The sequence below is a fragment of the Mustela lutreola genome, chromosome X (genome assembly GCF_030435805.1).
Source record: "Mustela lutreola isolate mMusLut2 chromosome X, mMusLut2.pri, whole genome shotgun sequence".
Lineage (NCBI taxonomy): Eukaryota > Metazoa > Chordata > Mammalia > Carnivora > Mustelidae > Mustela > Mustela lutreola.
In genome coordinates, this window is record NC_081308.1 from 6,277,454 (window position 1) to 6,293,041 (window position 15,588).

General features: G+C 58.9%; 1 protein-coding gene across 2 annotated transcripts in view; it reads left to right on the forward strand.

Annotated features, from left to right (window-relative positions):
• Positions 1-13,357, forward strand: part of TBL1X (transducin beta like 1 X-linked) — a 188,817-nt gene extending 175,460 nt beyond the window's left edge. For both annotated transcript variants that reach the window (XM_059158248.1, XM_059158246.1), the window contains exons 11-17: positions 688-748; positions 1,691-1,812; positions 4,682-4,756; positions 5,062-5,189; positions 6,773-6,938; positions 9,052-9,153; positions 9,988-13,357. In XM_059158248.1, coding sequence (XP_059014231.1) covers positions 688-748; positions 1,691-1,812; positions 4,682-4,756; positions 5,062-5,189; positions 6,773-6,938; positions 9,052-9,153; positions 9,988-10,014 — 681 coding nt within the window. In that variant the 3' untranslated portion in view covers positions 10,015-13,357. The remainder of the gene's footprint in view (positions 1-687; positions 749-1,690; positions 1,813-4,681; positions 4,757-5,061; positions 5,190-6,772; positions 6,939-9,051; positions 9,154-9,987) is intronic.
• Positions 13,358-15,588: the final 2,231 nt, after the last annotated feature.

Here is a 15,588-nt window from a genome sequence, read left to right on the forward strand (position 1 = left end):
CTCACTAATGTTCACGTACCGATTCCGTGTTGGAATGGTATTTTGGCCACATTGAACTAAACTATATTGTTAAAATCAATTTTAATGATTTCTTTATCCATTTAAGACTTACTTATTTGGGGTGCCTGGGTGGCTCAGTGGGTTAAACGTCTGCCTTCGGCTCATGTCATGATCCCAGGGTCCTGGGATCGAGCCCCGCATCGGGCTCTCTGCTCAGCGGGAAGCCTGCTTCCCCCCTGTCTCTGCCTGCCTCTCTGCCTACTTGTGATCTCTCTCTTTCTCTGTCAAATAAATAAAATCTTTAAAAAAAGGAAAGATTTATTTATTGGGGGGGGGGGGGGCAAGAGCATATATAGATGAGGGAAGGGGCAGAGGGAGAGAGAGAATCTTCAAACAGGTTTCCTACTGAGTGCAGAGCCCAAGATCCTGACCTGAGCCGACACTCAGAATCAGACGCTTAAGCAACTGAGCCGCCCAGCCGCCCCTTTTTCTATTTTTCATTAATGTAATTTTGAGAAAATTAAAAATGACTTTTGTGGCTCACATTGTCTCTCTTGGTCAGTGCTGATTTAGAAGGAAGGGGGCGGGGGGCTGTTCACAGTCTGTTCTTGTATGTTAGATCTTTCTAGAGAAATCTTTCTGTGAAGAATAGTTCCTGACTTCTGTCTTTTTGTTTGCGGAGCACAGACAACCATCATTTGGGATGCCCACACAGGAGAAGCCAAACAACAGTTTCCTTTTCATTCCGGTGAGTTTCTGTGGGTTTCTTTCTTCCTTTCTTTCTACAATTCAGCAGTAGTAGGTTGGCTCCAGACACAGGCAGCCTGGAAGCCTTGTGGGGGCGGAGGGCACGTGGACCCCGGAGGGCTTTGCTTTGCTTCCTGTCACTTACCCGTGCTGAACGGCGAGATCATTCCGGGAGCCCCAGGGGTCCTGGTGGCAGGGGCCCACTCACAGGGGGACCAGCCACCAGTACAGAGGGTCCCCTCTCCGGACGGCAAGGGTTAACGGGTGCTCATCTTTACGAGCACGTGCTGGACACTCCCAGAACTGCCCCCCCGTTGGTCCCGTTCCCACGGGCGTGGGTTGCCATGCCCTGAATGCAGAGGGCGGCCCAGGAACTCGGGAGGCGCGGGGGCGCTGTGGGCAGGAGCCACCGCGGCCCCAGCTCTCTGTCCGGCTCGGGGCCTCATCCCTCGGACCACGCGGGATCGCTTCCTTCCTTCCGCTGTGCCCGCCCAGGGAGTGTGCCGGGAACCCTGGGCTGCCTTAATGGGTTGCAGGAGATGTTTAAAAATCAGGAACTCTTGAACATAGGGTCGGAAAGGTTTTTGATCTCATTGTCCCCTCTTCCCGTCTACGACAAATCCCATCAGCCCACCACAGGGATATTTCTGGAAGCAGCAAGGTCTAAGGGCAGGCAGTGCACAACATTCTCCTGAACCCTCTCTCCCCGTGTTGGGGGGTCCAGAGACTCTGGAGGCCACAGGGCATGGCAGTTGTCGAGGTGTCTCCCAGAGCCACCTGCCTGATGTCCCAGACGTGCACGGAGAGGTCTTCGCGCTCTGGGCACGTTGCCGTATCGTGTTAACAGCCGAGGCTTCTTGACTCCGCTGCTGGTGGTTTTCAGTCAGCTGAGCTGTGCGCACCCGTGGTCAACGCAGGTGTCCCCCTGTCCCCTGCCCCGCAGCGCCCGCCCTGGACGTGGACTGGCAGAACAACACGACCTTCGCCTCCTGCAGCACCGACATGTGCATTCACGTCTGCAGACTCGGCTGCGACCGGCCCGTCAAAACCTTCCAAGGACACACGGTGAGTGTCACTTCTGGCCACGGGCCCCCGCTTCCCGAGAGGCTGCCTTGCGGCACTGCAGGGGGCTGGATTCATCCCGCTGTGGGGAGGCAGCAGCCCCAGGACCGACCCTGAGATGAGGCAGGGGCTCGACTCTGCCGAGAGGACTTTTTAAAGTGGCTGCAGTGAAGACCGTGCCTGCAGTGGGCGAGCGGCTGGGGAGCACTGGCAGAGAAGGGAAACCTGTCTTCTTAACAGACAGCCCAGTGGGCATGCGAGAACTGAGGAGTAGCGGGTCTGAAAGGGACATCTTGGGGAGGGGCTCCGCAGCAGGTGGGAGACGGCGGGGACCACAGCCATGAGCTGATGGACAGAACGGCTGGAAGCCCGGGCAGACTCTCAGAAAGGCTTCGTGACCGGTGGGCCGTACGAAGCGGATCCGTGCAGTGCAGAGAGGGAGAACACAAACATCGTATGAAGCGTTCATGGCCACTTTTCCTAAATGTGGGAAGTACCCGCCCCGGATCCAGGAAGCTCCGAGGCTCATCGGATGCCTCGGTGTAGGGGCACAGCCGGATCCCGGTCGCTTTACCAGACCGGATCCCTGGAGCCTCGGAACCACCCCCACCCCCACCCCCACCCTCCTGGGAGACCTGCCCGACAAACACCGCCGTCCTCAGCACCAGCTCATTTCCGCGACCCCCCTCTTCCAGCAGCTGCCCCCTAGGCCCCTGCTTCCGGAGCACAGGCCTCAGCAGGCCCGTTACCATCTCGGGTCTCTAAACCGATGCCCCTTCTTCATGTTTTCTGTCTCTTCCTCTCTCCCCTGACGCTACCCTCTCTCCAAACTTTGAGTAGACGTCTTCGCGGCTTCCAGGTGTCCCTGGGAGGACTCACCCCCATAACATGTTTAAATGGGGCTTCTCGCCGCTCACCATCTTGCACGAGACACAGCTAATGTAGTTTCTCCTCCCGAGACCACGTGGTACATCCCTGGGTGTGAGCCATCCCTGGGCGTCTCCTGGGAATCGTGGCTTGGGTTGCGGAAGTGCACAGAAAACGCCACTGCGAGAGGAGCTGGTGCCCCCCTCGATGGGTCTAGCTGGGGACAGTCTGTGGGCCGGGCTCTGCACTTCTGGGCACGGAGATGAATCCAGAGGGTGTCCTCAGTGGCTGTGGCCAGAGCCCCCGAGGCTGCCTGTGCTGGCTGAGCCCATCCCCAGGGCAGGGCCTTCCTTGGGCCCCGGGTTCCGGTGGGGTCCGGCATGTACGTTCTCGTGCATACGTGTGAGCACACATGCACCCGCACGCACACCCGTCTCTGGTCCAACGGCTCCGCTGTCTGTTAGCCCAGCTGGTAGGCTGCTCCTGGGCCTCCGGGCGTGCGTCCTCCGTTTTTCCCAGGCCGTCCACGGTCCGTACTACGTGGAACAGACATGGCCTGTCCCTGCTCCACATCATGCCGTTCCGAGCTTAGTGTCCTTAACAAGTAATATGACCAGAAAATCTATCCAAATCAGAGTACTTCAGAGTGGGAAATTAGTAATCGTGGGTCTGAAATCAGGCACTTGCCAGGCTGGGATGACAGACGTGAGCAGGACCCTACATGGGCTGTAGTGATGCTGCTGGAAAGCCGCGAGACCCACGGCCTTGCTCCCACCAGTGCTCGCCATGGTGCCCACTCCAGGCCCGGCGCCTCACCGCCACCTCCATACTGAGGCCCAGCGGTTCCTTTAGAAACACCCGTGCCTCAGGGGGCCTGGGCTGGCATCCTGCAGGATTCCACCTCGTGGTCATCCGGTCCCCAGTACGGGAAGGCTGTTTGCAGCCTCTTTCCTTTCTGTCCCCGACAGCACATGGCAGCTGCTTGCTGACACTTACTACCCGTGCTGGGTGTGGCATCTGGCTTACTTGCTGTTTGCTCGGGATTTCTAGCCCCCTCCCTCAGGGATTTTGTTTGCAGGTGTATTCCTAACAGTTACCCCGGTGCATTTCGATCCTGCCTTCACCCTGGATTCAACCCTCCCGTGGGTCTGAGATCTTCAACCTTTCCCTTCACCGCCCGCGGCCCCAGCACAGAGAGGGGTCTTGTAATGGATTCAGACAGGAGGTAGCCGCGGTATTCAACGGGTGCAGGGGGTGTGCCTGGGTGGTTCAGGGAGTTAAGCCTCTGCCTTCGGCTCAGGTCATCTCAGGGTCCTGGGATCTGAAACCCGTGTTGGGCTCCCTGCTCAGGGAGGAGCTTGCTTCCCTCTCTGTGTGCCTGCTGCTCTGCCTACTTGTGATCTCTCTCTCTGTGTCAAATAAAATCTTTTTTTTTTTTTTAAGATTTATTTATCTGACACACAGAGAGAGATCACAAGTAGGCAGAGAGGCAGGCAGAGAGAGAGGGGGAAGCAGGCTCCCCGCAGAGCAGAGAGCCCGATGCGGGGCTCGATCCCAGGACCCTGTGATCATGACCTGAGCTGAAGGCAGAGGCCTTTAACCCACTGAGCCACCCAGGCGCCCCCAAAATAAATAAAATCTTGAAAAAAAAATGAAAGCATGTAGGAAAGCGATTTTCCAAGTTCCGTTTAGAATAACCACAGTCTTACTCGTTTTCTGCGCTGCCATGGATTGAATGTGGATTCATCGACTCCCTGGGAGTGACTTTCTTGTCTTAGAGAAATGTAGGTGAGGTGCCTTTGGCTGTGCTCGTATGTAAACGTGGAAGGCAGAGTGAGAGAATGGAAGCTAAGGGGAAAAGCAGCAAGTGCGGGGTTTCCAGTGGCGTCCTTTGAGACCTGGCCTAGATGCAGGCTCCTTGTAGCACCGACGAGACGCTGCTGCCCCCTGCTGGAAGGCCGTGGAACCGGCTCACACGCCTTTCTCAAACCCTTGGCTCTTTCAGAACGAGGTCAATGCCATCAAGTGGGACCCTTCCGGAATGCTGCTGGCGTCCTGCTCCGACGATATGACGTTAAAGGTAACGCGGTCCGAGAGGGCGGGTGTCTGATCCGCAGCAGCCACACACACTCAATGCGGAGCTCGTGTTCCCTGCTTTTCCGCAGATGACTGTGTTCCCGGCCCTCTCTCTGCCTCTGTGCTCTGTCCCTATTTCTAACTGGACATCACTGGCCTGCGGCTAACTCCTGTTGATGAGTTGAGGGTCGTGCTGACACGCCTTCCCTTCCACGGCCGTGTCGCAGGAGCCCGCGGCGTGAGTGATGGCCAGTGGCCCCTGGCCGGAGAGTCGGCGTTTGCTCACACGGTCCCTCCCCCATTTCCTAGATCTGGAGTATGAAGCAGGACACGTGCGTCCATGACCTCCAGGCTCACAGCAAAGAGATCTACACCATCAAGTGGAGTCCCACCGGGCCCGCCACCAGCAACCCAAATTCCAACATCATGCTAGCAAGGTAAAGGACCGCCGGCCCCCAGCCCCCGGTGCCATTCCTAAACGCAGCCTTGCTCACGGGGCGGAGCCAGCCACGGGGCCAGTGAGAGCCAGTCGTATGCAGAGAGAACGGGAGATTTCGCTGAGGTGTACGGCCAATTTGTGCATGCCCTTCCAAGCTAAGGGACATGGTTTGCTCGCTTTGAAAGTGTCCAGAACAGAGGTGACACTTAACTTGAGGTAGGAATCGTCTGAACCATGAGGCTGGCAGGAGGCGCGGATATCACTGGGCTTTGGTGAAGGTGCTTGTTAAGACAGAGCAAGGAAACGGAGCTCGGTGTGGACACCAGGCGCACTTACTTGGTTCTCCTTCCAGCAGCAGGAGGCAAGCACTGGGAGTGAGGACACAGGGCTCCCCAGCTCCGGCCAGACCGGACCAGCCCCATAGAGTGAAGGCCTAGGGCCGCAGCACCAGGAGGAGTGGCATGGCCAGTCAGGCCAGAACTGGGGCTCGCTGGAGAGGCGGGAGAGAACGTTGACCTCTAGGTGCTGTGTTTTCCAAGGAGCATTTAGAAGGCGAACTGAAGAGATTCTGAGACTTAATGCCAGGGTCACGGGGCGTGTGGAGAACACAGTCGGAAGCCGTGTGTGAGAGAGGAGACTTGGTGGGGATGTTCCAGGACCTGCAGGGCTTGCTCGGGCAGTGGTGGGGCGGGGAGCTGTGGGCACAGGCAACGGGTGGCAGTCAGGGAGAAGGTACACATCTGTGACGTAGCAGTGGGGTGTGCAGCCGCGCCAAGCAGTGAAGACTCTCATTTGCTGCAACTGCTTGACCCAGGACCATTGCTTAGAAAGTCCTGGAAGGGAGTCCTACATCCGCGGAGATCCTAGGACCACAAGAACACGACAGCCATAATTCCTTCATTTCTGGTCAGTGTCCTAAATTCGTGTGCGAAAGAACACACCGCCATCGGTTTGGATGGTCTGGAAGGTACTTCCATGTTACATGGTACCTGTGACCAGCATAAAGGATCCTTTTCGTGAACAGGTAGGCGGGAACGTACCTGCGGAGAGACAGAATGCCAGGGAACAGCCGTGGCCTGTGTTGTTCTTTCGCGGTGGAAAATGCCCAGATCTACAGCCCGTGGCCGTGGGATCCCATATTTGAATGTGACAGTTCCTTCATTCCTGGCGGATTGAGTTCTATGCCATTTGCCCTTTTTCCAAACGATGGGTGTCATTTTAATTGCTGACAATAGATGTTATGTTTCAAATTACAAGAGCATTTTAGAAAGTGCGGTAATTGTGCTGTGGAGCTATTTATCAGTCGTATCGGTAGGAAATGCAGTGCGAAATTCATGTGGGGGTTAGCGTGTGTCCCCAGGAACAGCCCGGGACGGAAGGGAGGGAGGGAAGAGAGGTGTGTTTGAGAACCGTGGCCTTGTTTCCGACACGTCCGACTCACGTTTTGGAGGAATCGTGCCCATTTGTTGTCTCCAGACCATAAGAACTTGAAAGGGGAGCTTGTGCTCCCTGTCGGACGTCTCAGGGAGGCGGAAAGCCCGCCAGGTGTCCCCGCGGTGACGTGCTGTCTCCCGCCTGCAGTGCTTCGTTCGACTCCACGGTGCGGCTGTGGGACGTGGAGCGGGGGGTGTGCACCCACACGCTGACCAAGCACCAGGAGCCCGTCTACAGTGTGGCCTTCAGCCCCGACGGCAAGTACCTGGCCAGTGGCTCCTTTGACAAGTGCGTGCACATCTGGAATACTCAGGTAACCCCCCTGATTCCTGGAACCAGTGCTTGCCGAAGGGAGGGCCCCAACAGCGTTTCCGAGGACCCAGGCTGGGACCCGGAAGGAGGTGCTTAGTAAGGATGTGTGGAGGCAACCTTCCCTCTGCGGGCAGAGCCCTGGCTCCAGGCCACCTGTCCTGTGCTCCGTGGGGGCTGTGGGTCTTCTCCCCAAGGGTTCCCCCATCTTCTACGTGTGCAGCTTCCCGGCATGAAACACTGCCCACCTCATCCTTGTCTCGGGCGCAGGCAGATGCAGAGATGCGGCCCTGCGGGTGCGGAGGTTGGGGGGTAAAGGGGCGCCCCCCCCCGAGGTCCCAGGAGCCAGCCACTGGGCCGAGGCCAGCCCTGACCTCCCCTGCACCGCACCACGTCCCGTGGCTCCCGGAGCAAATGAAGGACGCCAGTGAGCGGTGCTCCTGCCGTTACGTTTGGGCAGCAGAGCCTAGGCCAGTAATGGGCTGTCCTGTTCTCAGAATGGAAAGGAGACGGGATTTGATTAAATGTAGCCACTATAGGTTTCTCTGGCCATACCTGAGGACAGCAGAGACCTGAACATGGAGACTAGAAGGGACAGGAACTAGCTGAGTACAGAGTACTGTCTTGGGCAGTCAGCTCTTGGTTCTCCTAACGGAGGGGGAGAGACGGTGGTATGGTGGGAGTCCTTGAAAAGAGCCTGCGATCCATTTTGTCGGAATTCGGGATGGATCAGATGGCTTCCTTGCTCCCCTTTTTGTGTGACCTACCCTCTTGCTTCCCTTGTGCTCGGCTGACATTCAGGTGTCTCAAGTCCCTGTCCCTCCCCCTTGGGGCAGGAGGAGGTGCTGGTGGTTGGGCCAAGGTAACGAGTATAAGGGTGCAGGGGTCCACTGAGACCCCAGGCTTCCCAGGGACTGCCTTATGTAAGCCGCACCCTCTTGCAGAAAGAGAGGCGACAGTGGGCCCTTTGTGGACCCAGCCTGACGCCAAGCCAAGCCTCACAGCCCTGGATAGGCCTCCTGGAGGACACGTCCCAGGGACAGCACGCCAGAGCCCCTTCATGAAACAGTTCCTGGAAGTCCTGCTGGACGGATCTGTAAAGGGACATCGGTTGTAAGGTGCTGTCTGCTGTCAGAAACTCGTCAGATCCGACCCTCCCCTTTGTATAAATCACAACACTCCTGGAGACATTTCATTTTTGTAAAGATTTTATTAGTCTAATAGATTTTTTTTTTTTTTTTTTGAGAGAGAGAGAGAACGAGAGGAAAAGAGAGTGAGCAAGAGAGCCGAAGTGGTGGGGGAAGACAGACGGAGAGGGAGAAGCAGACTCCCCACTGGGTGGACCCTGAGATCATGACCTGAGCCGGAGGCAGAGGCTGAACAGACTTGAAGCACCCAGGCGCCTCCATTTATTGTTTTTTTTTTTTTTTTTCCATTTATTGTTTTAATTAAATTCTCCACCCAATGTAGAGCTTGAACTTCCGACCCCATGGTCAGCGGTCATATTGTCTACCGGCTGAGCCAGGCAGGCAGCCCCGCTCAGAGTTCTGTTTCAGAGAAAGAGAGGGGGAGAGAGAGAGAGTAGTGGGGGGAGGGGCAGAGGGAGAAGCAGGCTCCCAACTGAGTGGGGAGCCCAGTGCGGGGTGCCATCCCAGGACCCTGGGATCCCGACCTGAGCCACCCAGGCGCCCACTTTGAGACATTTTAAAGCTCATTTTAATTCTCCATGAGATGGGTCCCCTCTAAACAGAACAAACCGGGAACACTGTTGACGTGTCCGTTGCTGGTTCCCGTCTCCCAGGAACAGCGGCCTCCATCTATGCGGCACCGTTGGTCACGGGCGTGGAGGGGTGCCAGGGTCACACAGCCTTCCGTGGCTAGGCCAGGGCCCCCATACATCATGTAGACTCCAGAGGTAGGAAGTCTGAGAGGCGGGATCTGCAGCCACCAGAAAGTTCCCTGAAAAGCGTCGGAACTTGTGTGTGTCTGAAAACTCGAGGGACCGGCTGTGCGTGATGACCCAGCGTCCCGGGGGCCCGCGCGGAGCAGTGGCTCGTGCTGGCGCATCCGTGCACCGCGCACACGTATCTGCTAGTAACGGCGGCTTTGCTTTGCAGAGTGGGAGTCTCGTGCACAGCTACCGAGGCACCGGCGGCATCTTCGAGGTGTGCTGGAACGCTCGCGGGGACAAAGTGGGCGCCAGCGCGTCCGACGGCTCTGTAAGCGGCCCCCGCGGCTTGGGGGCGGGGCGGGGCGAGCGTGGGAAAAGGAAAGGCTGGGTGGTGGACAGCTGCCCGCAGAGTCCGGGGGCTGTGATCGGGGGGCCTGGCCCACGGCGGCTGTGGAAAGAATGTGTCTGCGGGGAAGGAAGCTTCTGGGCTGGACCCCACAGGGCGGGCCCCGTGTGACCACGACAGACTCCTCCTCCCTCCCGGGGGGTCACGCTGGTTCACATTCTCGGGGAAATTGGAGGTTCTCCAATGCTGCGAAGCCTCCTATGGTGCCAGGACGGCCCTCCGTGGCACGGGTGCTGAAGCTGAGAAACTTGCTCCTGCCTCAGTTCCATACTGGTGCCCCCGCCCTGGGCCCTGGGCCGGTACAGGCATGGCCTTTCCTTCCCCGGGTCTCCCGGCTCCCAGTGGTCCTATTCTGATCCTGTGAGATGGCTCGCTTTTTGAGTCATTCCTGCACCTCCTCTCCGAGGCAGGGGGGCAGCAGGGGACAGGCTTTCCGAGTGTCAGCGTGGGCCCCCACTGCTCCCAGCACGCGTGTGCTCAGGCTTCTCATCTACCCCGTTACATAAGTGTCTACCGTCATTTGTTCTCAGCCCAGCCCTTGACCTGGCGTTTCCGTGCAGTGCTGTTTGCTGGGGATTGGTCGGTCACGTGCGCAGACATTGGCCTCCTACTCCAGGTTCTCTGAGTCTTCGTGACTGTGTGCCGATAAAACTTTATTCATAAAACACAGGTGACGGGCCACATTTGGTCCAAGAGCTCAAAAGGCATCCCAGTGTTGTCTGTGAAAATAACAGGCACTTCCTGGTTCCTTTCTAGGTGTGTGTTTTAGATCTTCGGAAGTAAACACAAACTATTTCAGAAAAGAAATCTCACGGACCAGCAGTGAACGTGTGAGGTCGCAGCCGCTCGCCAGACACAGTCTACCCGCTCCGAAGCTGGACGGACTTGACTCGCATTAGGGTGTCTTTGGAAATCAGCTCATCCCTGCCCACGGGAGTCTCTACTACTTTGTAACCTTCATCAAGAAGTTTAAGACAGAAACATACACAGTCCTATCGAAGGGGGGACGGACGGTTTCCACCCACAACACTCAGCCTGGGAAGCACGAAGCCACCAGCTCAACGGCGCGTGGTTTGGTTTCCATCCAGAACAGGCTCTGATGGCCGAGAGGAGAGAAGGAGGGGGAAGAAAGGAAAGGAAAAAAAAAAGCTGTGCCAAAAAAAGGAAAAACGAGAAAAATGCTGTGATAAACCCAAAGGGGGGTAGGGGACTCTCCCCCACGTGGCGGGTTTTTCCCTGACGATTTGGACACTACAGTTCTCACGCAGGATGTTCAAAGACCAGTTTGTACCGATGAAATGCGCGACTTTGTAATCCCAACACTTTCTATTTTCTAGAATCTTCTTTGTCCGGTGGTTTTTCTATTGGCTGGAATCCTGTCGTCTGAGGGCCTTCGGTCTGAGATGGAAACTGTTTCTGGTTTGTTGCTTCTTTCCCGTGGTCCGCCCCCACCCCCGCACCCCTCGCCCGGCTCCGTGTGCTCTGGGTGCGCCGTCCACCCTCGCACGGGCCGCCTGGTGGACGCCGCGCCGGAATCCTGGACGGGCGGCTGTCCCGCACCCCCCCCCCCCGCCCCTCGCTCACTCTCTCTCTGACCCCCGGAATCCTGGACGGGCGGCTGTCCCGCACCCCCCCCCCCCCCGCCCCTCGCTCACTCTCTCTCACAGTTGCTTCGGATCTTCGGTCTCAAGGGCACTTTCGGCGCGTACTAAGTGCTTTATGTAAGCAGGCGGGGCAGGGGGACTTTTTACAGGAGAAAAAAATACTTATACGAGAGAGAGCCCGGAGTATTTTTGGAAAAAAAAATATTTTTATGTTAAAACAATTTTAAAATCCTAAAAATGGCCAGCAGACATAGAGAGCTTTGTGTGATTCATATTTTAAACAAATTCTAGGAAGACACAGGCAGGGTCTGAGGTCGCTTTTTCCTTTCCCTTCAGCTTTGAACGGTGGTGAGGAGTGTGGGTGGGAAAGGTCGGTCCTGGGCGCGGGCCGCGATCTCGCCCTGCCGCCCGAGAGAGCGCGAGCCCAGCGCCTTCTGGTTCGGAGACGAGCCCTGCACCTCACCGGGCACGGGGCCCCCGAAGCCGGCGGGAGTGCGGGACGGCAGCGCGTTCTGACCCCCAAGAAGCATTCCCCAAACCACGTGGCATCGAAGACGCCACCACAGCTTGCAGCTGGGCTCAGTGTCCCCTTGGCAGCTCGTGGGCGGCGCCACAGACACCGAGAGCAGGGTGGCCCGTCATGGCCACGGGGACATAAAAGGCTCCAGGATCTCCCCTGGTCTCCCAGTGACAGAAACGAACAGGGAAGGCAGATGTTCGGTCCCGGAGGTGAATTACATAGGTAGAAACGTCACTAATAATTTCTGCTGTCTTCATAATTTCTTTCTCTCGCAGGAGAATAGGAGAAAGATTTTTTTTTTTAAATGAATCTTTTTACTGTTTAAAAAAAATTAAACATGGCTTTGTGTTCCTAGAGGAGTTTCCTTTCATTGGATCAGGTGACCTTTGTGCTCTTGTCATAACCGGACACAGACCTAGTTTTTAAGTGAGCAGCGGGGAAGGCGTGCAACAGAAGGCCCTTCGCCACCTGCTCCCTGGCGGGCACAGGAAGGGAGGAAGTTGGCCAGGCCTGGGGGCAGGGGTCCAGTCGTGGGCAGGCGTCCGCTGGGGCGCGTGTCCCAGCAGCGACACGGGATGTCCATCAGACGGTGGCACCCACCCACGCAGTTGAACCCCACGGGCAGGGCGGGCCGGGGCTCCCTGCGCAACTTAGAATGCGCCGGGCCGAGCTACAAAGACCGCAAGACCTAGAAAGTGCTCTGTGGACGATGGGATTTCATGCAGGCTCTGGTGCCACAGTGCTTAGCCCAGGGGTCCGAGTCCCGTGTGGTCCTCACTCCCCTCCTCAGAGAGGGCAGACAAGGACTTGCTGGCCCCAAGGTGTCCCTGGGTTTGGGACGCGATTCGCTGGGGGTCCAGGCCAACACCGTCTTGACTCCCTGTGCAAGTTCCAGTGTCACCTGCACAGAGAGTAAGTGGTTAAGGGGAGCCCCGTGGTCAGGACATCCTGGAAGAAGGGGTTCACTAGGCAATCTTCACAGAGAGGTCGGGAGCCTGGGCATAAGCCTCCCGAGGACACTCAGCCACTGGGGAACCAGGATGTAAGAGCCAAGGGCTACAAGACCTCGCACGACACCGGCTTGACCCCTGTGTGCAGGAAGGAATGAAGCGGGAGAGGATGGAGGCCAACCGCCCGCTTCCCCGGCTGCCCTGAGCCGCCACGGCACAGGCGCTCCCCATGGGTCTGAACAGGGACCGACCGTGAGTGCATGGCCCCTGCCGTCCAGCCCCGCCCTCGGCGCGACGACCGCCATCCGTGGAGCCTCCCACACTTGCCCTGTGGCCCAAAAGCCAGTGGAGCCCCTCCGTCCTCGCGGGATGGCCCGTGGGAGAACGCACTCTGGGTCCTTGGTGACGGCGCTGACCGCGGGGAAATGCTTCCGTGCCTGGGACCAGAGGGGACCTTGACTCTGCGATCACGGTGACACGGCGGTGCGGCCCAGGATCCGCGGTTGGGTTTCAAGTGACCAAGAGCGCGTTCCGCAGGCCCATCCAGCGAGGGGATGCTGCCCTGCGGCGGGGGCCGGGAGGGCCAGCCGGGACCGGGCATCCAGTCGCCGACCCCACACAGCACCGGGGACGTGACGCTTGTCTTGTCTTTCTGAACCGAGATCACGGAGCCACGTGAAGTGCACTTTGTCAGATGTAAGGGTCTGCTTTGTGGTTATTTTTAACCTTCTGCCTCCACCTTTTTCTTTTCCTTTTTTAAATCGTGTTTCTTGTCAAATGCAGAAATGTTCCTTCCGCCGCTCACTGAGGTTTTGAATTCTGGCTTCTGCGGTTTTTATTGTCTGTGTCAGACGTACAGCCAGACGCGGTCCCCTGTCTGCGTGTTCTCTCGACCCTGTCCCATCGCCTCCGCCCCGTCCTGTCCTCCGGCCCACTCACCCTCACGCGCTGAGAAGAGTCACCTTGTGCGTCGTAGCTCCTTTGTTTCCAGAGAGAATCAACCGATCATACTCAGTGTCTTGAATAAATTGCTCTATTTTGATATTAGAGAACGTGGTGGGTGTGCTTTCTTGCTCTCGCGGGGTGGACCTGCAGGCCCAGGTTGACACACACAGACATACCGAGACCAGATTCTGCGTTTTCCCAGGGAAACAAGTCACGTGCGTCCCTCCAGGGTCGCTCTAATGGACGGGGCCATGGGAACGAGCGCCCAGTGCGGGGGGGGGGGGGGGTGCCGCAGCCCAGCCACGGCTGAGGGCTCTGCAGCGGGGGCACGTTTGCACGCATTCCTGCTTTGCGGTCACCCCGGGCCGGCGGCTGGAAACCGTCCGAGCAGAGGGGTCTTGGCAGGTGAGTCTGGTAGGGTCTGAGCTCCAGGGCGAGCTTTGAGCGACCCGGAGCACCCCGAGTCACAGCACACGGGGGACTGCACGGTGCCCACGAACCTTCGGCACAGGCTGACGATCTGGTCTGTGACACGCGCCGACAGCTGTAGACGTCCCTTCAGTCGGCCGGCGGGTGCTCCAGAATTACGGGGTATCGCTGTCCCCACGATTAGAAAGGAGTTGGGTGGGGAGGGGCGGCACGGTGCTGTTCAAGACCTTCCCTGACAGACCAGACTCTGAGGTCACGGTGCCATTCCCGCCAACTACAGCGACACCCTGTACTGGAATGCAGCAGACGGCTGGGGCCCCGGTGCTGTGGGGGACACCGCCAGCTACTGCTGCTGCGTTTTGACGACTCCAAAGTAGACGAAGCACATCCCCCCCCCGTTCGGGAACTGAAGGTCCCGGGAACAACCTAGGGGCAAGCATGGCCGTGGGCAGAGCACAGGGCATGTCGGGGTCCCGGGGGACGGAGGCGTCTTAACGCGTGGCTTTGGAGGAAGCCACAGCCTTAGACGGGGCACTTCACACCAGACGGGACACGCCGTCATTGTGTGTCGGGGAACTCCAGGTCGTGCAAGTGAACTTCCACGTGCGTCACTCGCTGATGCGGCTGCCGACGGCTCCTGCCGCGCTCTTTGTGCAGGCGGGAAGGCGTCCGGGCAGCCGGGGCTGCAGTGCCGCTGACGGACAGCGGGCCTGGGAACCCGCAGAAAGGTCGGGCCGTGGCCGGATGTTGGTTTTTCCCAGTCTGGCTCCCTTTGCTCTGAAACGTCTCCTCCACGACAAGGTAAGCCCCGCCAGGGGATAGGGACAGGGCGTGGGAAACGGCCGCGGAGAGGGCGGGACGGCGCTCTGCACAGTGTCCCCCACCACGGACACTCGGACGCTCCGGAGAAGGACTCAGACGAGGAACCCCCAGTTGTCGTCCAGCGAAAGCGACTGGGAGACCGCAGGGAAGCGGCCAGGGGTGGGGGCAGTCTACGCAGATGAGACGCCGCCGGAGACCAAGGAGAGGGGGTGAGAGCAGAGTCCTTGAAAGGGACTTGGAAGGGCGACCAGCCGGAGGCCGCCTGGCAGAGAGCTCGAGTCCCACGGAGGAGCCGCCCCACGTTCCCACCCAAACCGGGGCCCCAGCCACGGGCGCCACCGTGTGTCCAGCCCAGCCAGGCTCGGGGTTCCCAGGCGTCGCGCCTTTCCGAAAACCTCCCTCTGCGTGCCGTCCCCGCTTTCCCGGCCCGGGATCTCTGCCCCCCCGTACCCCCGAGGTCCCTAGCACCGCCGGGCGGGGAAGTGCTTCAAACCGGGCTGCAGCTGCGAACTCATGTCCAGTCCCCGTCTGCGGCGCTTCTCGTCATAGGGGCCGGTCGGGCTCCGCACGTGTCCCCAGTGCATCCACGGCTCGCTCGGTGCCCGCCACGGGGCCGTGAGGAGGGAGGCACCTTCGGGGCCCCCCGTCCCACCGCCCCCAGCTGTGAAGCAGACCCCGCGGCACGGTCTTAGGACCTGCAAGCTTCTGAGCCCAAGTCCGCCTTGCGGCCGGCCGAAGAGACTGAAGCAGGACACGGGCCCTCCGAGAGCTGTCGGAGAAGCAGACCTGGCGGCCACACACAGACAAGAACGGGCTATGGGCCGGGTCGCATGCGGGGAGCTATGGACGGCTCACAGTGGCCCGTGGCCGGCCTCCCAGACAGGCTGCTGTCGCCCCGTCCCCACCCCGGTTCTGTCCTGGCCTGCGGCGGGGGCATGGCGGCCGGGTCCCCTGTCCTGCTGCAGGCCTGGGGAGCGAGGACTGGGCATCTCGGCGTCCAGGGTGGGCATGGGCTGGCCTCGGGCTGGCCTCAGGCCGGCGGGGGCGGGGAAGCCTCTTTCCAACGGCCGCGGAGTCAGGTTGTGAC